Source organism: Peromyscus eremicus, chromosome 15 (assembly GCF_949786415.1).
Source record: "Peromyscus eremicus chromosome 15, PerEre_H2_v1, whole genome shotgun sequence".
In the NCBI taxonomy this organism is placed as follows: Eukaryota; Metazoa; Chordata; class Mammalia; order Rodentia; family Cricetidae; genus Peromyscus; species Peromyscus eremicus.
This window is the reverse complement of record NC_081431.1, coordinates 6,959,588-6,979,448: the sequence shown is the minus strand read 5'-3', so window position 1 is coordinate 6,979,448 and position 19,861 is coordinate 6,959,588. Positions and strand designations below refer to the sequence as shown.

Below are 19,861 nucleotides of genomic sequence, written 5' to 3'. Positions count from 1 at the left end.
GCTGTGAAGTGAGTTTGTTGGAGTCTGTATAGAATAGCAAGCAGGCCTGACTTCAAGTTCTTGCCTTGAGTTCATGCCTTGACTTCTTTCAATGGTGAACTGTGGCCTGGAAATGCAAGCTTAAAAACACCTTTCTGACCCTAACTTGTTTTTGGTCAGAGTGGGCTATCACCGTACAACACCAGGACACTTCCTGCCATCTGAGACTCACAGGTCTAGATCACATGAATGCCTCCATGCACACATGTCTGCAGACACTGCTTCTGCATGAATCTGTATGTGGCTACCATCACTGTAGTCCTGCTAGCTTTAACATCTCTTGTATCAAAAACATTATAAAAATAAGTTCTCTTCTCAATCATCTTTGCTAGAGGCTGAAAGAAAAAATATTGATAAGTAATTTTTGAAGGTCAATTATCAAGATAACACTCTGTTTTCCCCTGGAGACAACATAATTACCTTGACACTCAAAGCAAGACTTAGGAAATCACTTAAGGATCAACAAGGCTGTATTCAATATGGACTACTTACTTAGACTTAGGCATTTTGCCTTTGTCAATAGTATAACTTTTTATAGGCATCAACTTTAATCCATCCAGGTAAGTTCCCCACACTGGAGCAAAGGCAATCAACCTCCTGTCCCAGACAGTACGATGGCAACATGGATGAGCAGTCTTTCTTTGTGACTTCATACTTAACGGTAACCAGAGAAGAAGGCAGGAAGCACTGACTGGTCACCCTGTGCCTCTTTCTGAAGTTCCTAGTCTATATTTGGGGAAAGTTATTTAGACACTTTGACAGACACTTTGCATCTTGGAAATGCAATGTAATAGACAAATCCCCCTTGGAGTTAGGAAAGAAATGCACTCCAACCTAGAAAAGGGTAGCACATTTTTTAAAAGTGTGATTTAGAAATCATGCAAACTTTCCACCAGGGATCCAAAGTTGGCAAACTCCCAAAATTCAGCTCTCTTCTCCTCTCTGTTTTTCCTCCCTGTTCTCCATTTTGGAGCTTCCATTCTTGGTAGTTATTATTGCCTTACCTGCTTGAAACAGGAAGCATGTGTGCTTTGATAAATGGGCTGAGGAGTGATCTACTTTCTCTTCACCGTCCTTTAAGGTCTCCATACTTTTCTAGGAAATACAATACAATTTGGTAAACCTCTCTGGCAAAGCATAAAGCTGGAGAAAGTATTTTGCTAAGAGGTTAAAAATGACTATCCTTCATTTCTTTTTCTTTGATTAAATAGGCCTCCTGTAAGCCTGGAGTAGAGTGTGCGTCTTCTAAATTCTCATGCCTGCACACTCTAAGGAAACTTTACTACTGTATGATGAGACCCTTAAGTGAAGAGGAGGCTTAATGTAGGAATCTCATGACCCATGTATGTTCTGCTTAGCTTTAATTGTCAACTGGACTCAGATTAGAGTCATCTGAAAGGAAAGCCTTGATGAAGGAATTGCCTGAATTGGTTTGGCCTGTGAGCATATCTGATGTGGACTATCTTAGTTGCTAATTGATGTGGGAGGATCCAGCCCACTGTGGGCAGCACCATGCCCTGGGCAGGGGCAGAGTGGTGGCATTGGTGGTGCTGGCTGTGTAAGAAAGCTAGGTAATCTTGAGTCTGCCTACCCATCATGCAGCTTGCTTTCTTCATGGTTTCTGCTTTGAGTTCCTGCCCTGACTGCAGTCAGTGACAGACTGTGACCTGTAAGTTGAAATAAATCATTCTCCCCTGACAAACTTTTGGTCACAGTGTTTGTCACAGCAATAGGATGGAACTGGAACAACATATATGCAAAGAGACTTATCGAATGGAAATAAGCTAAGCCTAGCAAAAAACTAACGCTCACTCTGTGGTCAGGTTTCATGTGATCCTCCCTGACTATGTGAACCTTTCCTGAAAAACTGATAGAATGTCTGAAGTTCCACCACAGTACTTCAGTTATGATCTGAGGAGACAGTATCTCAATATATCCTTGTATAAGGTCAAGCATCTGCAGTTCCCCGTGATGATGGTACCTTAATTCCTAAAAGATATTCCCATGAAGGGTTTTATATCACCAACCAGGATGCAACCTTATGTCTTCTCTAAGTCAATGTCCCTATGTCTCCACTAATGATGTCCATCTGTGAGAGACCGCTTTTGTCACATGTTACATGACTTATGTAATGCATATGTTGCTTTGTATCCCAGTGTACCTTGCTCATGTTGGCAATATAAGTTTCATTCTCTGGGGCCTGATCCACTCCCTATTGGTTTGGTAGTATACCAATTCATCCATGTAAGTTATCCCCTATAGACACTCAGAGTAGAGTTATACTTCCCTACAGGAAGGATGAGTCAAAAATGTGGTAAAGCTAGAAGTATTTTATGATGATGTTTTCATTTTGAGACTAAAATTTGTATATCGTAATAGAGGTACTAAGAAGTGGGGAACCGGGAGCTGGGGAGATGGAGAGGTGGCTGAGTGGGTAAAGAGCTGCTCACCACATGAGTCTGAGGACCTGAGTTCAGATCTCTAGCACCCAGGTAAATGTCAGGTGGGTGTAGCAGCCCACCTGTGTGTGATCTCAGTGGTCAGGATGTGGGAATGAGATCTTGAAGGGCAACCCGGTTAATTAGACTAGCTGAGTTAACAAGCTTTGGTTCAAGTAAGAGACCCTGTTTCCATAGATTAGGTTAAAAATGATCAACTAAACTGCCTCACATCAACTTCTGGCTTCCACACACACTCACACACCATGCACAAACATGTGAACATGCATAAACTAGCATGCACACACTCTATAAACTATGAAAACCTAGGGCTGAAAAGATGGATCAGTGGTTAAGACCATACACAGCTCTTGCTTAGTTCAGTTCCCAGAACCCATGGTGGGTGTGGCTCACAACAGCCTACAACTCCATCCTCAAAGGATCAGACCCCTTCATCTGGCCTCCACAGGCACCTGCACACTTGTGAACATATCCCTATGCAGAAATGCATGCGGAAACATAATTTAAAAGAAACATGAACCTTTGAGAAATAAGGAAATAAAGACTTAGAGGTGTGAAACAGCAGTTGCATGGTATGCTTACATCCCGAGTCCCATCCCAAGCACGGCAAAGAAAAAGAAATGGACAAATGTATCCATGTTATGAGCGGATTGAAGCAGATTGAGTGGAACATGCCCATGGGATGCCACATGAGGATGCTCACCCTGCAGCATCAGAACACTGGGGTGATGAGAAGTTTTCAGATTCAGAGGCTCTCTCCAGGATGAGGCCTGATAGGTCAAAAAAAAAAAAAAAAAAAGAAAGAAAAGAAAAGAAAAGAAAAAGAGACATGAAGAGCCAGTCCATTACAACAGCAGGCCCTTAAAGGACTCTGGGAATATTCGGAGTGAATCAAGGAAAGAGACAAGCTGTCTGAAGTTAAACAGCTCAGGGCACTCCAGTGGCACCAGGGCCACAGAGGGAGCCCATGACCAATAAGTGCAGGAGTGACTAAAGCTGGCTTGCTTGGTTTGGGATTTAAGAGACAATGATTTATCGTTGAGAGATTAAACTCCTTCAGAGGTAACAGAGGCAGGAGGTGAGCTGCAGCCATAGCGTGAGTTAGACGAAAACCATCTGCACAAGCATTGTCTGTGCAAATAGCTGTGTGTGTGCTGGAGGTGCTGCGTGCCTGGAGTGCTAAATCATTATAGTAAATGTGTGAGGTAAATACCACACTGTCCCACCACACACACCACTCTTAGGGCCTCTTCTTCAAGGCAGAGATTATTATCTATGTAGATTTGTGAAGACGAAGGCACAGAAGTCTGAGCAGCTCTCTTAGGCCCATGCAGCTTCATGCCTAGGCACCCCGACCTGAGCAGCTTCATGCCTAGGCACCCCGACCTGAGCAGCCCTCTGGCTCCTTGCTACGTGATATGGATGAATGTAAGATTGTGTTGGCATGGATAGATTGAGAGGCAACTTCTTAAAAATACAGAACTCAGAACAGGGATCATAGATACTGAGATATGCAAGAGGAAATGGCAGTCCCAATGGCGGGATCAAAAGAAAGAGGGAAAGTGGAGGCTTGCTACAGAGTAGTTTCAAAATTAGGAAGACCCCAACATGCAATACAGTGTGTGTGGGTGGGTGGGTGTGGGGGGTTGTATGTATATGTGTGTGTGTGTGTGTGTGTGTGTGTGTGTGTGTGTGTGTGCATGCGCGCTCTCTAGCTTGCTGCCTTTGGCCACAGACTGCGAAGAGGGTGCCAGGTGGTTGGGTATTTTGCAGTAGACGCACTGTAGGGAGATACCTGTGTAGCCACTGAGGTGAAGACGGAAGGAGAGCGCTAAGGATCATGGGTAAGGATGAGATGTGAGAGCAAACCACAGCTTACTGTCTTTGCTCATCCCTTCTTTTCGTTCTTTCCAGTCACTAAATCCTCTGTGGGGAGGATGGACACAGATGCACATCTGTTGACATTTGTACTTGACTTCAGGCTGAGGATGTAACTCAGCAGTGGCACATGTTTGTAATCCCAAACTGGGGAGGCTGAGACGGGGGGCTGGGAGTGGTTTGAGAGTCCTTGGCCAGGTAGTCCAAGCTAATTGGCAAGTTCCAGGTAAATGAGAAACATTTTTTCAAAAATCTAGGTGACAACAGCTAAGACCTCTGACCTTCACAAGCACACATACATGTGCACACACATACACAAACACACATGCACACACATATACACAAACACACATGCACACAAACCACATGCACACATGTACACACACATGCACATACACACACATGAATGTATAAATACAAATAATAAAGTGCTTAAAGGGTGAAATCTCTCACCAGTATTGCTACCTTGAGACAGTAATATGTTCTCTGGGTTACCGAAGGCTTAATCAATGAGGGACATAAAGAGTGGACTACCTTTTTTGCAAGAATGATAACAGTCTACCATTCTGATCAAAGCTTGTTCAGCGGGAGAAAACCAGAGAAAGTGCTTACATTATATGTCTGAAAGATCTTTAATTCGTAGGACTCACCTATGCATTAAAGAGTTTCTCTTTGGTTATGGACATCAGTAGGCAAAAGATGTTTTCATGTCTGGGTACTTTCAATTGCTGAACAAATCTTACATGTCTCCCGTGAAGCCTGGTTAATTCAATACCTCCCTATGTGATGCTTCCATTTGAGACAGGTGTCTTAATTAAATAAACTAATAATTTCACAAGTAGAAGTACAAAAGCATAATTATCCAATTTGCTAATTGTTTCATTGTGTGAATTTGCATACTTCTTGCTTACCACACAGTTTGTCTCGGTGTATCCTACCAAGGAAATAATGGAGCTCCTCTTGGGAGGAGCATTTTCTAAAGTGTGTTCACAAACACTGCACGAGGGCTCCTTAGTTAAAATGTTTGAAAAATGTCAGGTTCAAGCAAATTGAATGGTTAGTGTTTCTGTGGGAGGTCCAGGCCCTGTAATGAAGTCCCACACATTATACAAGTATGGGCGCTCTGCATCATGAGCATCAAATACTGTCTTAGTGCTGTCATGGCAGAGTGGGTGTCGTGCTTTTGTTCATGAGTTACCCTCTTCTATACTCAGCAAATGTTTTCTCACTGGGTACGTGAGAAAGCAAATGAAAGCTATGGATTGTGGTTTTGCACCTCTCTGTCACTGTATCTATCTGTGCCTTGTTCTTTTTCTCTGAGTTTCTCTCACTGTTCACACATACACACACACACACACACACACACACACACACACACACACACACGTGCTCACAGGGAGTTCTTTGTAGACACTACAGCAAACTTACAAATCTTTTGTGCCCCCCTTTTATCCTAGGCATACTGACAGGACTGCGTCCCTTCCAGAGCTATGCCGTAACTCTGACTGCTTGTTCTCAGGCGGGCTGTACTGAGAGCTCACATGCTTTGAGCATCTCTACTCCACAAGAAGGTAAAGTAATTTCAAAGGTCTTGACTTCCACATTTCAGTCATGAATAATAAAATAGGAGAAGAGCTAAATGCTGCGAGGCCATTTGCTGGAAAACCCCGACCTAATTTGATGACAAAGTGCATTGCCAGGCCATAATTGCTCCCATTTTTTGGGGGGGTGCGAAAATGAATCAAACTCCATAGCCTTTAATGACATGCATCTTTAATAGCTGTAATGCAGATTAATGGGCTTTTTAATTGCTGTTACATTGTTCATGCAAGAGCCTTGTCATTAATATGAAGCATCTGAAAGATTAATGAAAGCTTCCTCATTTTACTATGGCTCAGAAGTAAATCTAGAGACAGTCTGACTAAAAAGAATTGATTGTATGGCACAGTATGAAATTGAGAATCAAACGGTTGATTTCCATGGTCTCTTTTAACTGCTAAACACCAGTATGGGCAACAATGATTCCAGGAGGGCAGAGCCTCCAGATGCCAGTTGAGGCACGATCCATCACTTGTGCCTTCTTCCTACTTGAGGCTCACTTCTGTTGTACCTGGGATGTGCAAACGGTTGGTCTAAATTAATGTTTCAGAAAACATACATTAGGATGGCAGTGGGGAAGAGAAAACATTCCGGGACTCCAAACACGTCTCTTTAGGATGCCAGCTCTCAGAACGCTAAAAGAGCGGTCACTTTGTATTTCTGTCTCCTGTGAGCTGCCTAGTAGGAAAGTTATTTAGATTTGAAAGCCTGGTCTTTACAGCAAAAGTCAGCCAGCAACACATGCTTGCTTGGCCTGGCTATCTCTCTCTCTCTCTCTCTCTCTCTCTCTCTCTCTCTCTCTCTCTCTCTCTCTCTCTCTCTCTGCCTCTGTCTCTTTCCTTTTTTTCCCTCCCTCTCTCCCTTTCTCCCTTTCTCTCTCTCCCTCCCTCTCTTTCTCTCTTTCTTCTCCCCCTCCCTCTCTTTCTCTCTCTCTCTCTTCCTCCCTCCCAGTATACATGCTTGCCTAAAACCTCCTTTGTGCCCCTTTCACCTTCTACATCTTTTTGCAAACACCATTTGCATAGGAAATATGTTAAAAAGAGAACCACACAGAGAGAGAGAAGGCAGGCAGAAGCCAATATGATGACATGGTGATGAGATACAGGATTTTGTAAAATCCCTCTTGAGACCCTTGATTCTCTATTTTATGCCTGCTATGGACCAGAGCCCACTCCCTCATCTGGGCCGCCAGTGAAACATCATCATCCTTTCTCAACACCATCCCAATCTAATCTACTGAAATGGTGTTGTTTCTCTCAGTGTGAGCTTGTGTCTTCTGGAGCACACCATTATCATCCTGATTTGGACTCATTTCCGCCAACCTTCATCTAGGAACACTCATGTCGCTTCCTCTCCGCCCTCTTGTCTAGACTTTTTCGCCTGGTACCCCTCACACCTACTTCACAACCATTTTACCAAACAATTGTCCGCTCATCTGCCTCAGTCCCCTTGTCATTATGTGTATAATTCCCAAATCTCTTTTCCAAGGAGCCATGTCTAATATACAGAATGATATTTCTGTTTCTGGTTAGTTTTAGTTTTGCTCTGTTTTTTCTGTGATTTCAATTTATTTGCTAGTGTGAAAATAAGCTTTTTTCAACAACTACTATGTAGTTTCAGTATACAATTGATTTAAATGTCCATGTTCTGGCCATTCCTGTAGGTAGAGAGTTTTTAGAACATCCCAGTTAGGAAACACTCACCGTGTTGCTCATTTCAAATCCTGTGCTCTGCCAGGCCAGCACACATTGTTTCATCTGCTTTAACAGGTTCAGCCCCACGAGGACATGATGGGTTAACAATGCTTTTGATGAAGTAACACAAACGTCAGTCAAGGGAACTAGAGTAAGGACTCCCCATCCATCACAGATGCAAATTCTCAGGAATTCAGGACAGTTATTTAGCGCTGTTCCTAAAGCAATTACTGACAAGCTGCCTGTGAGTCAGAAACACCTCCATGCATGGGACTACAGTTTTAGCCCATGATTTATTGGTTTGGGTCTGAAAAGTTTTACTTAGAAAAGTAAACTAAAATTAGACTATTTTATTTTCCCACAGCACCCCAAGAAGTTCAGACACCAGTGGCCTTGTCCCTTCCCGATTCCTTGTCATTATCCTGGAGTCCACCCAAACAAGCAAATGGGATTATTACTCAGTACTCCTTATACATGGATGGGAGGCTGGTCTACACAGGCAAGGGACAGAACTACACAGTCACAGGTGGGCCTTCTGTTACGACCAGGTAATAGATTCATAAATGTGTTTTCTAGATGACCACTACATAAATTTATCTGAATCGGGTGAGTGATTTTTTTTCCTCCTTGAGACATCAAGGTGTAGTTGGAAATTTCTCCGGTCCCACCTGGCCCCACGGTCCTGCAGCTGCTTGTAAAATAATCACTCAGAGGTTAATATTAATTACCAACTGTTTAACCTATGGCAGGCTTTTTGCTAGCTAGCTTTAATCTTAAATTAACCCATTTCTATTCATCTAAATTTTGCCGCATGGGCCGTGGCTTTACCTGCATCCCATTACATGTTGCTTCTTGGACGGCAGTTCCGTGTCTCTTCCCACTCTCCTTTCTCATCTCATTATTTCTCTTGGATTTTCCCACCTGGCTCCATCCTGCCCTGCCATAGGCCAACACAGCTTTATTTACTAACCAATGGGAACAGCATATATTCACAGCATACAGAAAGACATCCCACAGCATCAAAGGAACCTTGGGACTGTACTAGCCCAGACCTTTCTGGATGCCACAGACCATGTGTTTGAGGCCAACTGTCAGTGTAGCCCCCATGCACATGGGCTCTGTGAGCTAACTAAACTGGTGACATCCTTAAAGAGCCCCATGGTCACATGACTAACTATTTGAAATCTGCCTGCATGAGAAATAATTGAAGATGCAGAAAGATGACTCAGTGTGGTACAAATGTTAAACCATTTGAAAAGGAACACATAGGTCCAGATTACACGACACCTAAGCAAAATGAAATTGTCAAAAGATCTCTAAATGCTAGTGCCATTTGGTATTTGCGGTGTTTTTAGGCCACATGGTATTTGCTCATGCTAGTTATGTGTTTCTATTGTTGCATGTACTGTGCCGGACTCCCCGGGACACAGAATTACTTATATGTTGATTGATTTGAAAACTGAGTCCTAGAGATACTAAGGCTTTGTGAAAGGTTATAACGAGTTAGAGTCAAAGGTAGAATTAATTATTCAAGGGTTCACTCATTCACATGAATGCCGGGTACTAAGATGACAAAGCGAACCAGCATGTGCCTCCTTTCCCGCTGACCCTGGCTTCCCAGGACACATTCAGAGAGCAGCGCAAGGCACTGCTGGGCGGTTGTAGTCTCCTTTATGTGTTTGTCTCCTCTTTATTCTGAGACTATAAAGTGGAAAACAACTAGGACCTTTGTATTTCATTCAGGATTAGATGGACGTCTGTGATGTTTGTTCCACAAGGTAGATGCTGTCCCCACTTTACAGGGAAGGAAACTGAGATATGACTGGATCAAAGTTGCATAGGCTGTGAGCCACAGACATTGGTACTGACCTAAGCATTCTAGCTAGTTGAAGACCATGGGCTTACATGATATCTTCTCCGAAACTTAATTCCTGAATCTACAACATGAGCATGATGGGGAATCTCCACTGTCAGCTTGACTGGATTTAGAATCGCCTAGGCAACACAGCGCTAGGTGTATCTGTGAAGGCTTAAGGAGAGATTTAACTGAGAGAGGAAAAACAAACATGAATGTAGGTATGTGTGTTCCATAGGCGGACACCCCAGACTCAATAAAAAACAAGAGAGGAAAAAGCCAGATGAACACCTGCCTTCCTCTCTGTTTTCTGATGTCAGCACAAGCTGCCTGACATTTCTTCTTCCACGCCTCCCCTGCAGTGGTGACCAGTGCACCCCATGCTTCCACGCCTCCCCTGCAGTGGTGACCTGTCCACCCCGTGCTTCCACGCCTCCCCTGCAGCGGTATCCTGTCCACCGTGCTTCCACGCCTCCCCTGATGTGGTGACCAGTGCACGCCATGCTTCCACGCCTCCCATGCGGTGGTGACCTGTCCACCTCGTACTCCCACCCCCAGCAATGATCCAAGATACACCCTTTCTTCCTTAAGACTCCTTTGTCAAGAATTCTGTCCCAGAATGAGAAAAGGAACTAATACAGTGGGAATAATGACATTTGAACATTTTGAAGGAAGTAGACAGTAGAAAACATAGAACACGTTGTTTCTTCTTGTAGAGCAAAGTTGTAATTATTAGCCAGATCTTTGCCTATAGTCTTTGGAAAGCTCAAGCAGAGGGATTGAGATTCAAGGCCAGTATCTTATGTGGTAAGTTTGAGGCCTCCCTGGGCTATATGTCTGGAGGCCCTGTCTCAAAAAGACTTACAAGAAAAAAATAAAAGGCACAATTATCATTTCCTTTAAGATACAGAGTTCATAGTACAAACTAAATAAAGGAATAATCATAAAGTTGAGATGATGATGGTGCTGGAGAGATGGCTTAGCAGTTAAAAGCACTGGCTGCTCTCGAAGAGGACCTGGTTCAGTTCTCTCAGCACCCACACGCTGCTTACAACAATCTATGACTCAAAATCTAAGGTACCTTCTTCCTCAGGCACCAGGTACACACATGGTATACACATATGCAACTCACATGCATAAAATAATGATAAATAAATCATTTTTTAAAAGATTGAACTGATGACATTATTTCAATTGGCATATATAGACAACAGAAAATGTTTCATAAATGATAATTATTAAAACACACCAGAGAATTTTATACATGTACTAATGCACAGGGCACTCTTTTAGGAGCAAAATATACTGTTACTCATAAAGGGAAGCCAAACATTCTTTCCCTAAGAGTCATTCCCTGAAGGAATCCTTCTCTTGATTCTTGAGCTACCAAATACCTTTACAGCCCCCTCAATGGTTTTTAAAAAGTTTTTGTAGGTTTTTTCCCCCTATTATCTTGGATAATTCCTTTTTCTCCTCCTAAATTGTAAGTGCAAGAGGATATGAGTGTGTCTGTTTTATTCATTACTGTGTGTCCAAAACCTAGTGCAGACTGGGTAACAACTCAGCAGTGCTGGAGGAATGAGGGAGGAGTTGCCTGACTCTTGGGAATAAAGTGGAAGGGAAGGACTGTGGTTCGGTTGGTTAAAGTGCTTGCCTAATGAGCTGACGATGGTTCTGGACTCAATTCCCAGCACCACTTCAACCAGGAATTCTGGTAGGCACCTGAAATTCTTACAAGCAGGGGATAGAAGCATGGGGGTCAGACATTCAAGGTCAGCTGAGTTTGAGGCTAAACTAGACGGCAAGTGGTTCCATTGCAAATGAAAAAAGAAGAGGAGGAAGTATGAAGGTGGAACTAATGGAGAGTAGATACACAGGGCTAGGAAATAAAAGGAGGGGGTGCTCAGCCAGACATCAAATGTTTAAGATTCATGTGCAACAGCATGGATTGGTTCAGTACAGAGAGGAGCCATGAAAGGTCAGACTAGAAGATGAATCTGATTCTTCTAATTTTTTTAACATTTATTTTTTGTTAGTTCTTTGAGAATTTCATACCTGTCTTAATTCCCCTCTCCCTTCTCTTCCCTGATGCATCCACTCTTACTTACCACCCAAATCTGTGAATCCCACTCTCTGTCTCTTTCCTAAACCTTCAAAAACGATTTTTGCTATTCAAATGTTCTTGGATGTGTGGTCCTTCTATTGGAATGTGGTCGACTAACCAGAGCACACTCTCTTAGAGAAAACTGTCTCTTGCTGTCCCAGAAGCTATCAGTTGCCAATAACTATTTGGCTTGGGGTAGGGTAGTATGTCTAGCTCCCCTCTCTATGATATGATTTTGTCTGGCTTGGGCTTGCACAGGCCTTGTGCATGCTGTGAAATCGCTGTGGGTTCATGTGTGCACAGTCTCTTCTGTGTCCAGAAGATGATGTTTTCTTGTAGGCATCCACCACCTCTGGCTATTATGTTCTTTCTCTCCTTTCTTCAAAAATTATTCCTGAGTCTTAGGAGGAGGGGTGAAGTATATATGTCCCATTAGGGCTGAGCATTATACAGTCTCTTATTTTCTGTACTGTGGCCAGCTATAGGTCACTCTGTGTATCACTATCTGCAGATAGCAGCTTCTCAGGTGCAGTATGAGAGATGCACTGATCTGTGGGTACAATGATAGGTCATTAGAAGTTGGTTTAATGCTATGTCCATATAGCAGGTCAGTAGTAAAAGGTTCCCCTAGGGCCTGTGACTTGTCTTGCTATAGGTCCTTCACCTGATAATGCTGTCAGGAATGAGTTTCATCTTATAGAGTAGCACACTTTTGGCTGCATACAAAAAAACACACCTCATGATCAACAATAGCCACTATCTTAGGGTAACATGTTGGAAGAGTATTCAAAAAAAATGGAACCAAGAAGCAAATATCACCAATAACTGACAAAATTTCTCCAACCAAAATCAAAAACAGCTGGGCGGTGGTGGCGCACGCCTTTAATCCCAGCACTCAGGAGGCAGAGGCAGGCGGATCTTTGTGAGTTTGAGGCCAGCCTGGTCTATAGAGCGAGATCCAGGAAAAGCACAAAGCTACACAGAGAAACCCTGTCTCAAAAAAAAAACAAAACAAAAAAACAAAAACAAAAACAAGCAATCAACACCAACAAAAGAGCTTCCGAAGACATGAGGAAGGACACTTCATATTCCTCTAATCTTATAGTTAGCAAAACTGAGGCATAGCCAGACCAAGAAAGTCAGTAATTGGATAAACCAAATTAAATGTGGGTCTACATGGTACTAAAGTACATGCCTGGCATGTGAGGCTGTCAGAAGAGGGTGTTGGATCCCCTGGAACTGGAGTTACAGATGGTTTCAAGCCATCATGTAGGTGCTGGGAATTGAACCCAGGTCCTTTGGAAGAGCAACAAGCACTCTTACCCACTGAGCCAGCTGCCTTTCACCGTTTCAGAGTATTTTAATAACATACTTCATCTAGGAGATTTATATGAACACATACAAGCATATAAACATTTGTCTTTTAAAAAACTGTTGTGATAAATACTACACATAAATATTGATCTGCTATGTTTTAAAAGGGGAAAAGTGAATCAAAGGTCACTAACTTTTTTGACAATTTTATACTTCCATACAATATATTATGCTTGCTCATCCTCACCCCCTGCTGCCTAACTGACTTTCTTCTTCCTCTTCTCCCATTTTTATGTCTCTCCTTTGGCTTTTACTTTTACAAACTTGTTGGTCTACATTGTCACTTGACTACCAGAGAATTTATCGGCAGTGAGTATCATTTCAAATTTTTGACATTTTTACTAACAAAAAATATTCGATATTTATTTTCATTTGTAACTTCTGGTTCTACCAACTGCATTTCTGAATGATTATTAGACATTTGTGCTTTACTTCAAAATATCCAGTTACTCTTGAGGAGCAGAAACTTTAATGGGGCAAGGAACAAATTTGAAATTTCGTCAAAAACACTGGTTCATGATGTTTTCTTGTCCAGGGTCAATGGCACTTTAAACTCCTTTGCTCTTAACTGTTTAAAAACTCCATTCATAACACTATGTAATGCCCCTTCCGAAAAACTGTTCAAAGTGCCACCATTTGCCCCTCCCACCTCTACTTGTCTGTGGCTTCTCTTACAGTCTTCAGGTGAACAGACACCCTCCCACAGTGCGTAGGGAAGGGGCCTAGCTGGCAAGGGGGATGGAGGTTGAAACGGGGCATTTCAGCTAGTAGCCACTTGCCCTCTGGGTGCTCTGAATTTTTTTTCTTCTCCTTCTTAAATATGAAGCATTAAAAGTCAGATGCCTTGCTGCTCCTTGGGTCAGTACAAACTATATTTAAAAATGCGCACAGTTCGAATTTTTGCCTTGCATAGGCCATAAGCTTGTAGTACACTGGGTCAGTTCTGACAGTGAAGAATGAGTCCAGTTAGGGAACCTCCCGAAGGCTGTTGATGTTTGCTATAATAAATAGCACACACTTTAAGTCAAACTTTTTCATTCCATATTCAAAGGTAATGGATTTTTCGTAACCATAGTAACCTTGGTGTATTTCTGGATAAATACATGAGGTATATACATTCTAGTTTTATTTTTGAATATAAACTACCACATTATGTATTACTAATAATATGAAAAATAGGATGTAGGTTAGTGTAATGACAGCTTGAACTAGTATGCATTTTTCTTCTGCAAAAAATAAATATTTATCAAAAGTAAGGGTTCAATTAATTTTTCCCCCAGTTTTGTGGTATTCTGGTGGTGCCATTTATCTTTCCTGCAAGATATCCATTAATCTCTTATTTCTGTCCCATGACAGATTTTTTTAAAAGAATTTTGAGTTAAAAGCAATTGTGTTTTTAAAACTTCTGATTAAAAGCATTATCAAAAGATTGAAGAACCATTGCTGATAATGCTAGCAGGGCTGTAGTGAGCCACTTAGATGTGTGTGTGTGTGTGTGTGTGTGTGTGTGTGTGTGTGTGTGTGTGTGTGTGTGTGGTGTTGTACATCCATGACTAGGTGGAAATAGAAGCCACTGTGAGAGTATTCAGCATCCTGGGACTGCTTAAGTTAAGGCTGGATAGCATACTGATGAATGATGACTATCCAAGCGGTAGCCAACCAGATCATTCTCATTGTAGAGGGGCGCCCTACCAGAAACAGGCAATCTTTAAGAAGTTTATAGGAATGTTTCAGAGAAGCCCACAGAGCTTTGAAGGACAGGAGCAGCATGGTGGTGGAAGTTGGAAGGATGTTCAGCAAACTAGCCAGAAAGTTGCTGAGAGTCATGCTATCCTGGAGGCCGGGAGAATGAAACCTCAAAACAGTTCTTCTGACACCTGAGGTGGTTTGGCGTTGAGATGACCTGAGCTATTGTTGTTGATGATTACTAGACTGCCGATGGGGAAATGGCAAGGAGGATTTTTTTTAAAAAGAGGTAAAGATACCTGATATCAGTGATAATATGTGTGCTTGCTCAGGCCCATGTCATAGATACTTCTACTGTGATAAAACACCACGGCCAAGACAACTTTTGGAAGAGTTTGTTTTGGCTTACAATGCCAGAGGGAGAAGAATCCATGATGATTGGGACAGCATGGCAGTAGATAGCTAGCGGGCAGGGTGGCTGGAGCAGGATGCTCTGACAGCTCACATCTTGAATGTCAAGCACCAAGTAATTGAAACAACCAGAAATGGCTCTCAAAGCCCACCTCCAGTGCCGTACTTCTCCAGCAAGGCCACATCTCCCAAGCCACTCAAAACAGCAATGCCAACTGGGGACCAAGTCTTTAAATACATGAGCCTATAGGAGGCATTTCTGTCCAAACCCCCACAAGCCCATCATCTAACGGGTCTGTGTCAGTTGTATGGTTTAATATGAAGGTGGCATCTTCCCAGGACCTAGGATTCTCCGAATAAGGTGGATGCAGTGAACCATGGGTTAAAGTAATGTAAAAGTGTGTAATGTGCAGGGGTGGAGGCAGGACCTTGAAAATGTTGGAGAGATTGAGGAAAGCTAAGAGAGAAGGAGGAAAAAGGAATGTTGGGTGAAATTCTGATAACATTGGGTAGTTAAGTATTTATATCTTTAACCTACTAAACGTACTACAACTTTCCTTTGATCTTATTTGTCAAGGTCAAACAGTACCACATATAAAATTCACCAAACACTTCAGTCTTACTATAAGAAATTTATTGAAGATGTAGCTGTATTTTTTGTGACACAATAAAAAACAAATTTAAAGGTTAGTTACCTCTAGCCAAGTGTTAGAAGGAACCTTATCAATACTCTACAAATTTGAGCAACATTATATAGATTCGTGCTGTTGGTTTACAATAGATACTTTGTAGCAAAGTAAAACTTTCTAGTCGTTTCTTTAGGCTGGCCTTGAACTCATCATGTAGCTGAGAATGACCTAAGACTCCTACTATCCCTGTTTCTACCTCTCCTGGGCTGGTATTAGAGTTGTATGCCACCATGCACTCCTTATTCATTACTGGAGATTGAACCAGGGCCTCATGCATGCCAAGCAAGCACTCTAGTGTCTAAGTTGAATCTCCAGCCCCAGTTTTATAGTTTTGAATACAGCAATGCAAAAGCACTCCTTGCACATATTACTGGTAGGAATGCCGCTCAGAGACTTGGGCCTTAAACCCCAAACCTGAATGTTAGTAAGGCAGAGCATATGTAGATGGTCGGATAAGGCCATAATAGTGTCCATAAGTCACAGGGTACCGTCTCTTATGCCATGGACTATGCCATTCCATTATACAAAGTTGAAAGAAAATTTGAGGATACATGGAAGGAAGAAAGGCTATGAAAAGTATCTGGAGCCTTCACTGGTCACCTTGTAAAACGATTGACTGTGAACAAAGGCTCCACAGTGTTTCTCAGGAGGTAGCTAGATACCTTGGCAGCTTGGGTTAATGGTTTCTTCTCAAGAGTCACGTTTATCGAGTGGCACAGGATCAAAAGAAATGAAGTAGCATGTATGGAATGCTTCACTCTCCCTCATGCTTAGCTGTAAACACAAACTGAAGAGCCATCCTTCCGAGGAAGTGCTTCAGTGCACAGTGTACTGCCGTGGGAGGAAATAAAATATGTGTATTTATATTTTAAGATCTGCTCTCTTATTCACACATGATGTGATGACTTGAATTTTTTTCTTCTAAGTGCTATGAAAGGATTCTTGTGCAGGGACTTTAGAGGCGACTTGGGGGTGACATCAGCTTACAGGAGCGGTGGAGTTCAATGCGGGGCTGGTGATACAAGGTGACCTGTTGAGACCTTGACAAATAAAGCCTGCTGATTATTTTAATTTGTTATTTTAACTCTTGAAGTATCTTACAGAAAAGTGTGTATTAAGAATACAACTAGATGAATATTCTTGGCTGATTGTAATGTGTGCAATGACTTCCCAAATCAATCAACACCTCAGAACCCCCAGTTTTGTATAGTAAGTATTATCTGTCAACAGCATAGATTGGTTGTGTGCTAAATGTGAGTAGATCAAGTATAACTTGATTTTTTCCTCACTGACCAGTTTTGAAAGTCAGGTGGAGAGTAAATCAGCACATAGTCTTTTATATTGTACCCACAGATCAGTACCTTCTGACCCCAGGCAGTTGCTAAGAGAGTAACGTTCTTGAAGTCTACTGGAATTTTGTAAACTGAGACATCCAAATTTTCCCTTTCTAGTCTGATCTAGAAATTAACCCGAGTGATGTTTCAGCTGTGCACTCAGCACATAGCACAGGGAGTCACCAACCTGTGCACAGCCACAGAGGATCCAAACCCACTGCTCCGAGTGTTCGGTGATGGAACGTTATAACCATAGGCTTACAATGCTGAAGCCAAAAGTGTAATGGAGAACCATGGTGAAGAAGCATTTGAACATACAGGATGTAATAAGTGTGCCTTTCAGTGAATTATAGATGTGTATGCATGTGTGTATATGGATGAATGCATGTGGTGTAAACATTTACATATGCAGAGATCTCCTCCCAAGCATGAAAAAATTTGTCCTAGCAACAGGATTCTAACACTTGTTTTTTCTTTTTCTCCCTCCTTCCCTCCGTCCCTCCCTCCTTTCCTCCCTTTCTTCCTTCTTTCCTTCCTGTTTTTATTGTGTGTGTGTGTGTGTGTGTGTGTGTGTGTGTGTGTGTGTGTGCGTGTACAGTGGTGCACATGTATGCACAGATCTGTATGCCTGTAGAGGTCCCTACCAGTTATCTTGCCTCAATTGTTCTCTGCCTTTAAGTTTTTGAGGCAGAGTCTCTCTCTGATTTATAGCTCCTTGTCTGGGCTAGGCTAGCTGGCCAGTGAGCGTCGGGGATCCTTCTGTTTCTCTCCTCACTGCTCTGTAGTCATAGACACACAGCACCTACCTCTTTTGGGTGAATTCTGGGGATCTAAACTCAGGTCCTCAGGCATGTGTGTCAGCCATTTTACTAATACTCCAGTCCCTCCACCCCAACCTGTTTCTTCTCTTGAGGAAGTCATTTCATGTTTTAAATTCTCTTCTCTTTGAGTCTAAAAATTATATTTTGTTGTTTGGCATTTTCCATTTTAATGTGTTCGATAAAGTTGGTATAAAAGCCATTTTAGAAATCTGATGGCATACATGGATTAATATTTACCTTCTGGTTCTCCCTAATCTTTCCTCTGATATTGAGTCATACCGATAGCTTCACTCGTTTCCTTTTGACAGTATCAGAATTATACCCTGTACGTCTAGCACTGTCTGCCGCTGTCAAAATGTTAAACACACATTGCTTACCTCCATTCCCACATTTCCCTTAGATTCACAAGTTCTTCAGTCATTGTACACACATTTGCCATGTGAATGTATTCTTCTGTATAAACCAATTTTAAACAGGGTGTATCTTTGTTCAAAAGGTAAATTTAAGGGCATTGTATACAATCATTGTGTTGTTACTCATTTCCATAATCTGTAGTATCTACCATCTAGGACGTAGTTGGCATCTCACAAACTTTTATTGGATTGAGTTAAAATGAATCAATTTGAAAAAAAATCACTGGGAATCAGTAAATTAATATTTTGAAGTAAATAAATACTGATGCATAATTCAGAAGTAATTAATATGCTAAACTTGGTAAATGGCTTTAATGAGGTAGGCTGTTCATGTAGCTTCCTAGAAATTTTCACTTAATCACCCAATAAGTAACAAAAATATTTATTTTAACTACTTGTGGTAGTTTGCTAGGCTGCTGTGAAAGAGTGCCACAAACCGTGTGCCTTCCAGAAGGTTATGTCCCAATTCTGGAGAGCAATGTCAGAGATCTAGGCATCAGCAGCACCTGTTGCCTCTGATGTCTGTATGGAGATTGCCCCAGCCTCCATCCTGGTTTCCAGTGACTTGCTGGCCATCTTTGGAGCTTATTGGTTTGTAAGGATGTCACCACGAGATGAATCTCGACCTCAGCAGTCACAACTCTTCATCTAGTGATGGGGCTTTATGAGATTTTTTTCCCCCATCCCTGTTGGCATTCTAACTGATGTTGTCAATGTGCAGGTCTTGTTTCACTGACCATATTGTTGAGATGTTAAGGGTACATCTTCCCTGTCATATGGAGAAAACACCATCTCCTAGTAGACTCCCTGATCCCCTGGCTCTTATCTTTTTGCCATTTTTCCACTACATTCCCTAGGCCTTCGGTGCAGGGCTCTTACTTTTCTTTGAACCCAAGTCTCTCTGTCCTTGAGATCCTTTCTTTCCTTCCTTTCCATGCTTCTTCCAGGTCTACAGTTTTCAGGGTTGTCAAGGTGTCACCTCTCTTGTGTCACCATGATTGCAATGCATTCAGATGAAAGCTATCAAATATAGACGTGTGTAACTGTGTTCCTCAGGTCGGAGCCCAAGGGCTTGAGCCTTGCTGAAGTAACTTTGTAAACCCATCAGTGGGCGGCTCTTTGCTGTATGCAGTCCCTAATCTCCAGTAGGCCTCTGAGCTTGTGTATGCTGTCCCTCATCTCCAGTAGGCCTCTGTCCTTGTGTATGCTGTCCCTCATCTCCAGTAGGCCTCTGTCCTTGTGTATGCTGTTTCTAATCTCCGGTAGGCCTCTGAGCTTGTGTATGCTGTCCCTAATCTCCGGTAGGCCTCTGAGCTTGTGTATGCTGTCCCTCATCTCCAGTAGGCCTCTGAGTTTGTGTATGCTGTCCCTAATCTCTGGTAGGCCTCTGAGCTTGTGTATGCTGTCCCTCATCTCCAGTAGGCCTCTGAGCTTGCCCTTAATCTCTACTTCTCTAATTCATTTTTTCTCCCTTTTACTCTGATCTCTGCATCTACCATTACATG

At 42.3% G+C, this 19,861-nt stretch overlaps 1 protein-coding gene across 1 annotated transcript in view; it reads left to right on the top strand.

Moving 5' to 3' along the window:
* The window catches only part of Ush2a (usherin), a 697,985-nt gene that overhangs the window by 318,449 nt on the left and 359,675 nt on the right, over nt 1-19,861 (top strand). The window contains exons 30-31 of the mRNA XM_059281179.1: nt 5,834-5,947; nt 8,034-8,195. Coding sequence (XP_059137162.1) covers nt 5,834-5,947; nt 8,034-8,195 — 276 coding nt within the window. The remainder of the gene's footprint in view (nt 1-5,833; nt 5,948-8,033; nt 8,196-19,861) is intronic.